Below are 12,623 nucleotides of genomic sequence, written 5' to 3'. Positions count from 1 at the left end.
AAAAGTTGTGGTCAGATATAGTCGCCAATCCTACCAACGATCCACAAATCAGTGTACCTTCGGAAGTAATAGAGCAAATTGCTGCTGAAACCAAAATAAGTCCGGAAAATTTGGAAACCTGGTGCCGTGGAATGGATAAGGAGGAAAATATATTTTGTGAAATGTCTGACGAAGAGATTATAAACGAGATTTCTAGTCACACAACAATAAATCAGGAAGATGATGACTAAGTAATTGCAACTACTCCGCCAGTGAAAGCCCAAGATGCAATTAATGCCTTTGAGCTGGGTTTGCAATGGGCTGAAGAAAATGCTGCATCCTACAACGATCTTCTACTTTTGAAAAGACTGAGGGCCAAAGCTTTATTCTCGCGTTTCAACAATGTGACACAAAAAAAATTGATAAATATTTGCATGCTTCTTAAATTTCATACATATGTAGTTGATTCATAGTTTTTGATTATTTTAGTATGTATGTATGTATGTACATTTGTTTGTACATAATTATTTATAGTATTTATATAAAGTAAAGTTATTGCATATTTCTTGTAAGTTTTATAGCATTAATGACGTTAATTTTATAATAAAACATAAGCTCTCTATTGTGTTGTTTAATTTACTAAATTTGACATATGTACATAATGAAGTATGATTTGTACATTATATGTATTTATTATAAAGAATCATCATTGAATCTACATCAATTTCCTACAATGCATTTTTTTTATTTTATTAAAAAATACTTAAATGATTTGTTTGATATTAATTGTAGTTGACAGCTCTATAAAACGCCATAGAATAAGTCTCTATACATTCTCTATATGTTTTGTCGAACTTTGGTCATCCTGACTTCTAGTGTCTTTTGTATCTACGTGATTCGTTAAGCTCGTTTTAGTTTTGAATGATTTTCTGGTTTGTGCAATCCTAAATTATCTTTAAAATCATCCGGTTTAACAGGTAAATTCAGTTAATTTTTCTAGCTTTATTCATAGATAAAAATGTTGGTAACAACTTAGCAAACGTGAATATTCTTATTTACAACATTTTCGAATGTTTATGTAACCTCTCTTTAGAACGCTTTATAGTAGCAGCAGAAAATGTACACTCACGCCTTAATAAATTTTGCAAATAGGATTGATAGTTCAGAAGTGCCTTTGGATGATTGATCAAAAAACGGGATCAGGTGATATAATATCATCAATTATAAAAAACGCAGTGTCTAATCAAACTGCTTGGACGGTGCAAGACGTTTCGGTGGTGCGTTATTTTAGTAAGTGTACTTGTTTAAGCAAAGAAAAACAACCATGTTACAGTTTAAAAACAATTGCATTGCTGAGATTCCTACTTCAAGCGAGGGCTTACGCCAAAGACAGCGATTACACTTCGGAAGAAGAAAATTTGGGAAAAGGATGTCGGGTTAAAGGACCTAAAATATTAGATTTAAATATTGAAGATAGTAAGTAAAACAACCTTCATATCATGAAAAACTGCACTATATATTTACAGATAAATAAAAAAATAACTTTTAGATTACCATCATGAACCATCAGCAATTATGTTTAATGAATCTCCACGGAGTAGCACTAGCGACGAAGCGCCTTTATGTTCTACACAGGGCCGTGCCTGACGGGCGTTCATTGCGTGCACCGCACGCAGGCGGCCGAAATTAAGAGACGGCCAAATCGTTACAAGTTGTTTACTGGGCAAAAATACAATCGGTTTGTTTTTATTAAGATACGAAGTAAAAACAGTTTCTCTAATCTAATCTATCTAAAAAGAGTTTCTCAGAAATAAGAAATGTATAAAAACTGATTAGGTCGTTGTAGTATTTATATACCTAGTCATGCAGTGAATCCGAATTTTTTCGAACATTGCACGAGCGACGAGCCGAAATAGTTTTTTCAATTGACCGGCGTCGCGTAAGCGGTCTTATTCGTCTTATTAGTCGTATTAGTCTATAGACTAGCGAGGATAAATCGTTATTTGTGTCCTGTGTGTGATCCGATATTATTAAAGTCTTTAATTTAACGAATAAGCATAAATTGCTTAATTCCTGAAAACTTTTAGTTGTGTGTTCGTGTGGTGAAATTTAATAAAAAGTTTATTTACTCGACAAAGACTGAAAAAGATAATACACAAAAAATGTAAAATTTGGGTAGACTTTCACTTTTTGGGCCCGGGAAATTTTGGCGGGTCTTTTTGGAGGGAAAAGGCCGTTTGATATGAAATTATTAACTAAATATTAAAAAATATTTAATAATATTAAAAAAAATTAAAAAAAAAAAAAATAATTATTAAAATAAATAATAAAATAGTGGAATTTAATATTAAATTACTTAAAATCTTCCTTAATTTATACTAAAAAATGAATATCTTTCTCATTTTGAATGCATTTATATAATAATTAAAAGTTGTTCGTTTGCATACGAGATTCTCTGTTTAAATCGCTCACAACCCGCCGATGGAAAACCAAGCATTTGAACTTGTGTAGCCGAAAGCAACTCTTTAAATTAAGCTTATGATTCCTTTTTATAATAGCAATGTTATTGTTATTAAATGGAAGAAATTTACCTGACATTGAACTAGAAAACAGTTATATGTGGTTGAATTTTCCTCTCCGTTTTCATTTTCAAAATAAATCTTGACATATTTATGTTTAAAAATATGTTTTACTTAAAAGGCTTATAAATGATTTTAAAATATACATTAATTATAGATTTTAAGTAATTTAATATTAAATTGCGTTATTTTATTATTTATTTTAATTATTATTTAATTATTTTTTTTAATTTTTTTTAATATTATTAAATATTTTTTAATATTTATTTAAGAATTTCATATCAAAAGGCCTTTTCCCTCCAAAAAAGACCCACCAAAATTTCCCGGGCCTAAAATTGAAAGTCTACCCTAAAATTTAAAATCACTGCTCATTTACATTTTTAAAGGCCTACGAATGTCTGAAAGGAAAACGAAAAGATTGTCTGGAGCGCAATATAAAAGAAAGCGAGAGGAAAAGCAAAATGAAGCTAAAAAAATGTTTGGCTCATTAACAAAGTTTTTAGTAAAATCGCCAGAACCGGAAAGTAGTTGTAGTAGCCAATTAAATCCAATTGATGATTTGTTTTGCGATAAAATTGAAAATGAATTATCCGTCGAAAATGAAAAGACTAATGACAATACTAGTAGTATCGACGAAATGGAAACAGAAGATAATAAGGATATCTATCTATACAATACCGATACCGCTGAAATTGATAAAGCATATTTTGCTATGTTTATGGATTTAAATGATCCAGCTTGCTGTCCTTTAACAATTACCACTAAAATATTGGATATATTAATCGAAAAAGGACCCATACAAAATAAACAATCTACATATCCAATTAATAAATTGGGAAGATCATTTTCATCAACTTATTTCTATAGAAAAATGCCAAATGGTGAAAAATTTAATCGTGAGTGGTTAATCTATTCTCCAAAAACGGATTCCATATTTTGCTTCTGTTGTAAATTATTTGGCAAACAAGAAATAAAATTAGTTAATGAAGGCTTCAATGATTGGCAACACACATCTGATAATTTATCTCGTCATGAAAAAACATCGCTGCATATCGGAAATTGCACCAATTGGAAAAATTTGGAATTAAATTTAAAAAACAAAAACTACAATTGATAAAAATTTGCAACGGTATTATGACGCAGAGAAAAAACGATGGTATCAAATTGTCGTACGCATGATATCTGTGGTACAATTTCTGGCAGTACAGGGTTTAGCGTTTAGAGGTAGCTCGAGCAGATTGTATGAAAACAATAATGGAAATTTTCTAAAAGCAATTGAAATGATAGGAAAATTTGATGATGTTATGGCAGATCACATAAATCGCATTCAACAATCAGTTGCTTTAAATAACCATATGCCACATTATGCGGGAAATCGCTTCCAAAATGAAATAATTAGTATCCTTGCAGCGCAAATTCAAAAATATATTTTGTCAGCAATAAAAGACGCCAAATATTTTTCAGTAATTTTGGATTCTACGCCGGACATGGGACATGTCGAGCAAATTACAATAATTTTGAGATATGTGCATATTCAAAATGACGAAGTAGAAGTGAGAGAAAATTTCGTTGGTTTTTCTCCAGCTCAAAAAAGTACTGGAGAAGCTTTTTACGACTTTTTACTTGTAAAATTAAGCTCTCCTAAATTAAATGTTAACGATATGAGAGGCCTGGGGTATGATAATGGATCAAATATGACTGGAAAACATATTGGATTGCAGAAACGAATTTTGGACAATTATCCACGAGCTTTGTTTATGCCATGCAACGCGCATACATTAAATTTGGTCGTCAATGATACAGCGAAAGTTTCTTTTTCAACTGTGGATTTTTTTAGTAATGTGTCAGCAATATACAATTACTTTTCCGGATCACCTTTTCGATGGCAAATTTTTAAAAAAAGCATGTAAAATCGTTAACAGTAAAACAAGTTAGCGTAACCCGGTGAGAATCAAGGATTAAGGCGATTAGACCACTGCGTCATGAATTAGGTGAAATTTATGACAGCCTAATAGAACTAGCGAAAGAATGTTCAACACCAATAGGTCAACATGAAGCTAAATGTTTGGCAATGAAAATTAAATCGTACAAATTTATTTGTTCCACAGTAATATGGTACGAAATCTTAGAAAAAGTAAATATTATTAGTAAAATGATGCAGACCATTTCTTGGAATCTTACTTCATGTGCTGATATTAATAATATTTTAATTTTTTTCCAAAGTATTAGAAATGATGAAAATTTCGAAAAGTATTTAAACATTGCTGATAAATTATGTGAATCACTTGAAATACAACCGGAATTTCCTGTTGAAATTAATCTACGTCGACGCCATAAGCGAAAACAATTTGACTATGAAGGAGATGAGGATATTCAGTTAACTGCTAAAAAAAATTTCAAAATTAATTTTTTCTATGTAATATTGGATACAGCCATTTCATCTGTTACTACCCGATTTGAAACATTATCCAATTTCGAACAGTCTTTCGGATTTTTAAATAAATTTGTTGAAATAGGAGAGGACGACATAAAAAAAGTTGCTTCGACTTTCATAATAAATTCAAGGATGGCGAATCGTGCGACATAAACGGAGCACAATTATACGAAGAGTTAATTTCATTGAAAATAATTATAAAAGATAGGAAATCTACAAGCTAAAAACTATTATTGACCATGCCTGTATCAGTTGCGTCTGGAGAACGTAGTTTTTCTAAATTGAAAATCATAAAAAATTACCTACGTACTTCCATGACGCAAGAACGTATGAGCAATCTTTCAATTATCGCGATTGAAAGTGAAATTGCTGAATCTTTAAATATTCACGAAGCAATTGACGATTTTGTCAGTAAAAATCCCGTAGGATTAACTTTTAATATGTACTTTATTTAATAATTGCTTCGTGAAGATTCAGCAATTTCACTTTCAATCGCGATAATTGAAAGATTGAAAGATTTCCCTAATTAACCGGTAACCTAACCGAAAGAATTTTATGAAACCGGTTAATTAACCAAAAACCTTTACTATTTTCAATATCAATAAATAATACGTAAAATTTGATTTTTTAAAATCAAATAATTTTAAATTGTCACTGAGCGACATCGAGGATTTTAAATTATCGTATTCCTATGTTCTTTATGTTTGATAATTTTGTCTGTGATTATAATACCAATACCATAATTACTTTTTTTCATGTTATTATTAAAGTAAGTAAATTAATTCTATTTTGTATACCTCCCAAGTTGCAAGTCAGCTTAGATCTGCCATTGGTCACTGAGCTTTGTTATCCTAACATGTTAGTATAGATTTAAGGGTTATTCCTTGTTCTTTATGTTTCATAATTTTGTCTGTGATTATAAAACCAATACCATAATTTTTTTCATGTTATTATTTTTGTTTAAATTTTAAATAAAAAAATGTTTATTTTGTGCATTTTTTTCTTAAATTGCTTTTCAGAAACCGGTTTTGGGAACAAAACCAATATTTTTTTTCGTTCTCGATTTCGGTTAACCAAAAACTGATTTTTTTGAAGTTTGATGCCCTGTGTATAATAATAAACATTAAAAATTAAAGTAGCTTTTTTTAATGTTATCCTGGGGGCGGCCATATACCCAGGCACGGCTCTGGTTCTACACCATCAACTGAGGGCGATTATTTAAGTCCCCTTGTCATGACTCCATGAGTCATATGTTCTGCCAGTGAAGGAAGTTTGTGAACGGAGAACACAAACGGATTATAGTTGTTCTTCCGAACAAATTGTAGTTAAATGTACAGGAGGTGAAAATATATTTTTAAAATTTGATTATTTAATGAAAGAGCTAGCAGATATGAAAATCACACTCCAAAAAATAATTGAAAATGCTACTTCCGCCAAACAACCAGATGTAGACCGGAACAATATGTTTAATGGTTTATTTACTGTAAATTCACAAGTGGAAATAAATTGTTGTGACGACATGCTCGAAAAGGATGATTGCATTGCGGAATTGTTATACTCACATTGTATTTAAAATATAATATAAATAAGATGATTTTGTACTAACTTTTTATATTTTAATTATAGAAAAAATATATTTTGAGAGTAGGTGGTAAGAAACCTGCAGAATATGTTAGGAACGTATTAAAGAAAATTTTTACAAAAGATCTGGCTGCCGTATGCTCGTGGTTTGGTCGCAAGAAGAATCTAGCAGTCAACAACCTTAAAATGATGCAATTAGTCATAGGTAAGTGTTAAGCATAGCTGGGCACCGTTAATCAAATAGTTAACTTCGTTAATCGTTAATCCGCTACAAAAAAAGTTAACTTCGTTAAACGTTAAAGCGTTACATTTCGGAAGAATTAACGCAAGTTAACGTTAATCGTTAATCCGTTAATATGTGTAAAATTACATTATATCGTTGCGTTAGTGAACTTAAAAAACTTATTAGTTTAGGTTCTGGAAGTTAACAGGTTATGAATAAAACAAAATACTTGTATAATTCAAATGTGTAATTTAACCCCTCGCGCGTTTTATGCACACTTCCGTGCGTATAAGGAAAATGGCACAATTATCACATACCGTGATAACGCTATTGGTCAACTTTCCGTTTTTATGATTGCATATTGTTTTTACAAGAATTTTTTTCTAAATAAAGGGAAAGAGTTTTTTAACTTCCCGTAGGGCAAGTTATAGTAATCGCAAAAAAATCGAAAATGAAAATTTTTGCATTTCTCGACGTTTCAAAGGTTTCTGAATATTTTGGCATACCTTAGAAAAAATGGATGTATGTGTGTGTGTGTATGTATGTGTATTCGGATACAAATTTTCGTCGACGATTTCGGGAACACGGATCAACCGATTTGAATAATTCAAAAAACATTCGATTCGTATTGATAAGAAGACGTGCTGATTAGTTTTTGGCAAAGGCAGGTCTAGCCGTTCCGAAGATATGGGGCAAAATTGAGCCAAAAACGGTAACTCAGTTTTTAAGAGAACGGAGCGTCCGATTTTAATAATTCAAAAAACATTTTACTTGTATTGACAATTATGAAGAACTGATCAATTTTTCATGAAGGCAGGTCTAGCGGTTTCGGAGATCTAATGAAAAAAGTAAAAAAAATGCCATTTGGCGGTCAAAAATGATCATTAGACATATGCACATCAAATTTTCAGATATTTTATAGAGATTTTAACAATAAGTATAAATTTTGTTTATTTTCCTATGGGTTCCGTATCAATGTTTACCCGTTAGACAGCGACGCCGCGCTTACGCGCTCTATATTTTGTCTCTATGCAGTCCTAAAGCAGTAAAATTGCTTTGAAAAAAAGTTCAGATCTTCCAAAATATGTCAAAATAAAGATCTTTTTTGTCCAATAGTTTATAGTTTCTGCATTCCTCTCTACTGCTGTCATACGTTTCCAGCCACATTAACCGAAACTTTGGGTGAAATGCCGCGGCAAGTTGGCACTGTTCATCATTCAGGAGTAGTCCAAATCTTTTCTCTATGCCGTTTAATAAGGCATTGGCTAAAGCTAAAGCTGTGCCGTGCGGTAAATAGTAGGCATTGGATTAACGATTAACGGACTTCTCGCATTTTAACGGAAGTTAACGTGTCCGTTAACATTTTTAAAAGTTAACTTAAAAGTTAATCCGTTAATCAAAATGTTAACTTCGTTAATTAACGATTAACGGATTAACGAGTTAATGCCCAGCTATGGTGTTAAGGATTCCCAATAGTGGTATAATCTGAACTATTTTTTGTAAGGGTATCGTATCGTCTCGTATTATCTTTATCTCGTATTCTGGTACGATAGCCTGTCGCTTGGCGATGCAGACGACTGTCTGCATCTCATTTCACACTTCAAGTGCAAAATGCATTAGTAACTTGAGATATTTTTAATTTTGATGTTACTTATGTGTCGCTAGTTTTTTTTATGTGTCTGCAAAATGACTTGAAATAAGCCTAAAAAATCATCCCACTCAGATTTATAAATTAATGTAACTCGCCTCTTACGGGCGGGGCTAATATTGTTAATTTCAATTTTGAATCATTTTTATTTAGTATAAGTTTAGAGCTCAGTATAGAAACGCCAACTATCTGATGCCATTATTCATCATATTTTTTTATAATAAACATATTAATATTAAACGTCGCCTTTTACTTAAATAATCACCGATCACACCAGTAGTTCAATTATAGAACAAATTTAAAAGTGTAGTGGTTAGGAGAAGTGAATCGACATCGCCCAGTTAGACGTCGAAGTAATTTTTAAGCTTCGCGCCTTAACATTTCGGTTAAACGAACCGGATATTTATCATTTGGACTTTTATAACTTTCCAAAGGACACAAATAAATAATATTAATAATTTTAAGTGATCTTTTGGACGTTCAAGTAAATTAATCAAGCAGTAGCATACAGTCCGCAAAAATATCAAAGTAAATTATTAAATTAAAATTGTAACATTCTATATTTATTAAACAACCATTAGTCACATAGTAATTAATATTTTTCATAATATATTTGTATAATTTGTCATACGCAAATATTTTGTCAACAACGCACAAAAATACGAATGACGTCACCAAGAGAAAGTTACGCATACAACGATGAACGAAGGGTCTCGCGTGAAAGCACGATGCAGCATACGCTCTGGCATAAGCGCGATAAGGACGGAGGATCCTAGGGCGCTCGATGACCTCAGCGCGTACGAACTAGCACAACGCTAGAGAGAGATGAAAGAGTTGTGTAATTTGCACTAAGCGAGAAGATAACATCTTAAGCCTGTGAGTCAACGCAAGTAAAAGAAAGATAAAAGATACGACTTTTGCCCTGTGACTCAACAAGGGTGTGAGAAAGACCAAAATATTTACACATTTTACGTCATCGGAAGAGAAATGCACCATAGCCAATTACTGATGACCTCAGCGAGATGAGTTCATCATAGACCAATGACCATCTCATCCCCCGAAGATTTTGGCGAGATGAACCGACGACGATCTCCGGAAGGACGCGAAGGAACCACCACCCTCGCCAAGAAATCAACCCCACTACAGGAGTAGGAGAAGCTCAATTAGTATTTAAGGCCATGCAAAACTAAGAAATTTATCAAAAGTGTTTTAGTCGCGTTTGCCCTAATACCTTGAGGAACTTGTCATGATTGCGCCTGCAAGATTAACAAGTTGGCTTAAGATATTAGAATTATTTTGTTAAGTTTAACAAAAACGGTTTTAAAAGTTATTAAGAGTAGATGCATTAATTACTTTTCTATTGTGATATTGAATGCGGAGGCATTTAATAATTTTAGACTTTGTGAATTGAATGCGGAGGCATTTAAAAATTTACGGACTTGGTGATATGTCCTTTGCGAAACCCATGTTGATTTTGGTAGAATATTTTGTGCTTATTGAAAAAATATAAAAATCTTTTAAACAGAATTTTTTCGAAAACTTTGTTAAGTGAGTTAAGTAGGAAAATGGGCCTGTAGTTATTTATTAAATCACGTTTACCTTTTTTCACCACAAATTAATTTATTAATACATAATAAGAATGGTTCAGCAAAATTTGAATGAAATTCTTTCAATATAAAACTGGGAATTTCATCAGGGCCTGAGCTAAAATTACTTTTAAGGCTAAGAAATGCTTCTGAAATTTCATCTAGAGTTACCGGAAAAAGATAAATAGTGTCAGACGATCCTGCAAAAATTAGAGAAGGTACACTAATGTCGCGATTGTTATTTACATTTGTAAGTACTGACGTAATAATAGTTGCTTCATTTACGAAAAAATTATTAAACTCGTTAACTAGGGTTAGGGGTTCATAAATCTTTACATCATTAATAGTAAGAAAATCAATTTGTTGATCATGCTTGCCAATATCGATTTCAGATTTAATCAGTGACCATATAGTTTTTGGTTTGTTGCCAGAACATTTTATCAAACTATCATTGTATTTAATTTTGGCTAAATCAACTACGCTATTAAAAATATCTTTATATTTTAAAAAATATTCAATAAAACCGATATCACTATTATATTTAGATAGTATTTCAAGCAGTTTCAGTTTTTTAAAAGAAATTAAGATGCCTTTTGTTTGCCAAAAACATGGATTAACTGCACTGTTATTGTTACATGATGACTTTATATATGGAAATGCAATATTAAATTTATTGTAGAAAATAGATATAAAATTGTTAAAACTTGAAATACCATCACAAGCAGTTGTTACAGAATTCCATCTTTCCTTATTAAGTAAATGTAAAAATATAATTTTATTTGAATTACTAAATCGTCTGATATATTTATATTGTTTAGGTATAATGTCACGGTGTTGTGGTATACTAAGAAAAATGCCGAGATGATCAGATAAAGTTGTGTTTAATATAGAAGAATATGAGACATTCAAATTAGTGAAAAAATTGTCGATGCAGGTTGAACTTTTTTTAGATACTCGAGTTGGCTCAAATATAATCTGTTTAAGACCAAAAGAATATAATTGATTTTTAAGATCATTTGAATAAATATTTGCTTTGTCAAAATTAATATTAAAATCACCACAAATAATCAGTTTATTGTATTTATTATATAGCTCGTTAATAAGATCATAAAGTAATTGAATAAAACGTAATTTATTTTGGTCTGGTGAACGATATACACAGATAAGGCAAATAGAAAAATCTTTAAAAGTTATTTCTGCTATGCAGTATTCAAAAAGCTTTTCGATTTGAGAAATTTTAGAGAAAATTTGCTTACATTCAATTTGTATTGAACTAAAAATGCAAACTCCACCATGTCCGTAAACACTTCTACAGAAGTATGAGCAAAGCTTATAACCATTGATTTTTATCAATTTGAGTTCAGTCTCTTTAAGCCAATGCTCGGCAAAACAGACAACAGAGGCTTTAACATCTTGTAATACAATATCGATTTTATTTAACTTATTAGATAGGTTTTGAATATTTTGAAAAAGTATGCCAAAATTTGATTTAGATGAAACGAAAGTTATGTGATGAGTTGGTTATTATTTTGAAACAGTATTAGCTAAAACTGGAAGAGGTGGGATATTGGTAGGAACTATTTTCTTGACTGAGAAAAAATCAGTGATTTTTGACTGACTGGTAGATTATGTGATGTTGTTTACATTAAAGTCTCTATTGTTTGGGTGAAGTAATGTGTTATTAATATGATGATTTTCTTCTCTGTGTTTAGACCCATTGCTATGAAATTTATCTCTTTTCGGAGAAGTATGTCGAACATTATAATGTAGAAAAGATTTTTTGTAAACATTCAAATTGACTTGGTAAAGTATTTGTTCTGCGATAAATTGAAGATAGTTTTTATAATAATTAAAATTAGTAACTAAAATACATTTAGTTATTCTTAACGATAGTTTTAGATGATTGTTAAGTAACTTACAATTTAAAAAATTATTATATAACGTTGGAAAAATTATTATTTGGGCCTTGCAATTAGTAACAAAATTTAAAATATTCATTGATGCTTCATACGGATTAGTTTCATTGGATCCTCCAATTATGACAACAAAGTCATTTTCAGAAAAAGTTTTATGGGATTTTTCTAGAAGCGAGTCCAGTTTTGCACCTGGTTTTGTAGTTAGTCTAAAATTATACTTATGAAAGCTATCATGTTTGACTTTCGAAAGTAGACCCTGGCCCTGTTGATCAGCATAAACAAAAATGTTCGGCTTAATCGTTCTTGTAGCATAATCTATTGATACATTTCTATCCAATGTCGTTCTGTTCTGAGCGATGTGAATGGTAGTTGTTGTTGCATTTGACTCGGATTGCGTTTGGTTAACTGGGTTTTGCCTGTCTATTATATTTTTGTAGATTAATTTTAATAAAGCCAATTCACAACTAACGTTATTATTTTTCAAACTGAGATTAGTTATAGATTCGTTTAGGTTTTTAATTTTGTGTTGATACTCCGAAATTTCTTTCTCCATTTGAAACATTTTTCCATTAAGATCATGTAATTCATGGTTTCTCTCATTAACCAATGTGCTTTCAGTGTTGTTATTATTATCTTTTTTGTATTCCATAAATTCATCGCTTAAGTCCTTAATTTTT

General features: G+C 31.1%; 1 protein-coding gene across 1 annotated transcript; it reads left to right on the top strand.

The window, feature by feature from the left end:
• The first annotated feature begins 2,952 nt into the window (after positions 1-2,952).
• Positions 2,953-12,170, top strand: LOC113381742. Its single transcript, XM_026620470.1, has 4 exons — positions 2,953-3,454; positions 3,702-4,366; positions 6,619-6,778; positions 12,049-12,170. Exons 1-4 carry the CDS (start codon positions 2,953-2,955, stop codon positions 12,168-12,170), a joined length of 1,449 nt encoding a protein of 482 aa, XP_026476255.1.
• The last annotated feature ends 453 nt before the right edge of the window (positions 12,171-12,623 follow it).

Source organism: Ctenocephalides felis, unplaced genomic scaffold (genome assembly GCF_003426905.1).
Source record: "Ctenocephalides felis isolate EL2017-DRISC unplaced genomic scaffold, ASM342690v1 CF-g0.4_SCAFFOLD_03046, whole genome shotgun sequence".
In the NCBI taxonomy this organism is placed as follows: Eukaryota; Metazoa; Arthropoda; class Insecta; order Siphonaptera; family Pulicidae; genus Ctenocephalides; species Ctenocephalides felis.
The sequence above is the reverse complement of the archived record's forward strand: the minus strand, read 5'-3'. Positions and strand labels throughout refer to the sequence as shown.

What these genes read in the sequence shown, in the direction of transcription:
- LOC113381742 (XM_026620470.1), top strand. Translation starts at nt 2,953, where the DNA reads ATGTCTGAAAGGAAAACGAAAAGATTGTCTGGAGCGCAATATAAAAGA. An exon ending in TCGTCAATGATACAGCGAAA is followed by an intron (nt 4,367 to 6,618) that starts GTTTCTTTTTCA and finishes TTTTAATTATAG; the next exon opens with AAAAAATATATTTTGAGAGT. An exon ending in AATGATGCAATTAGTCATAG is followed by an intron (nt 6,779 to 12,048) that starts GTAAGTGTTAAG and finishes CATACGGATTAG; the next exon opens with TTTCATTGGATCCTCCAATT.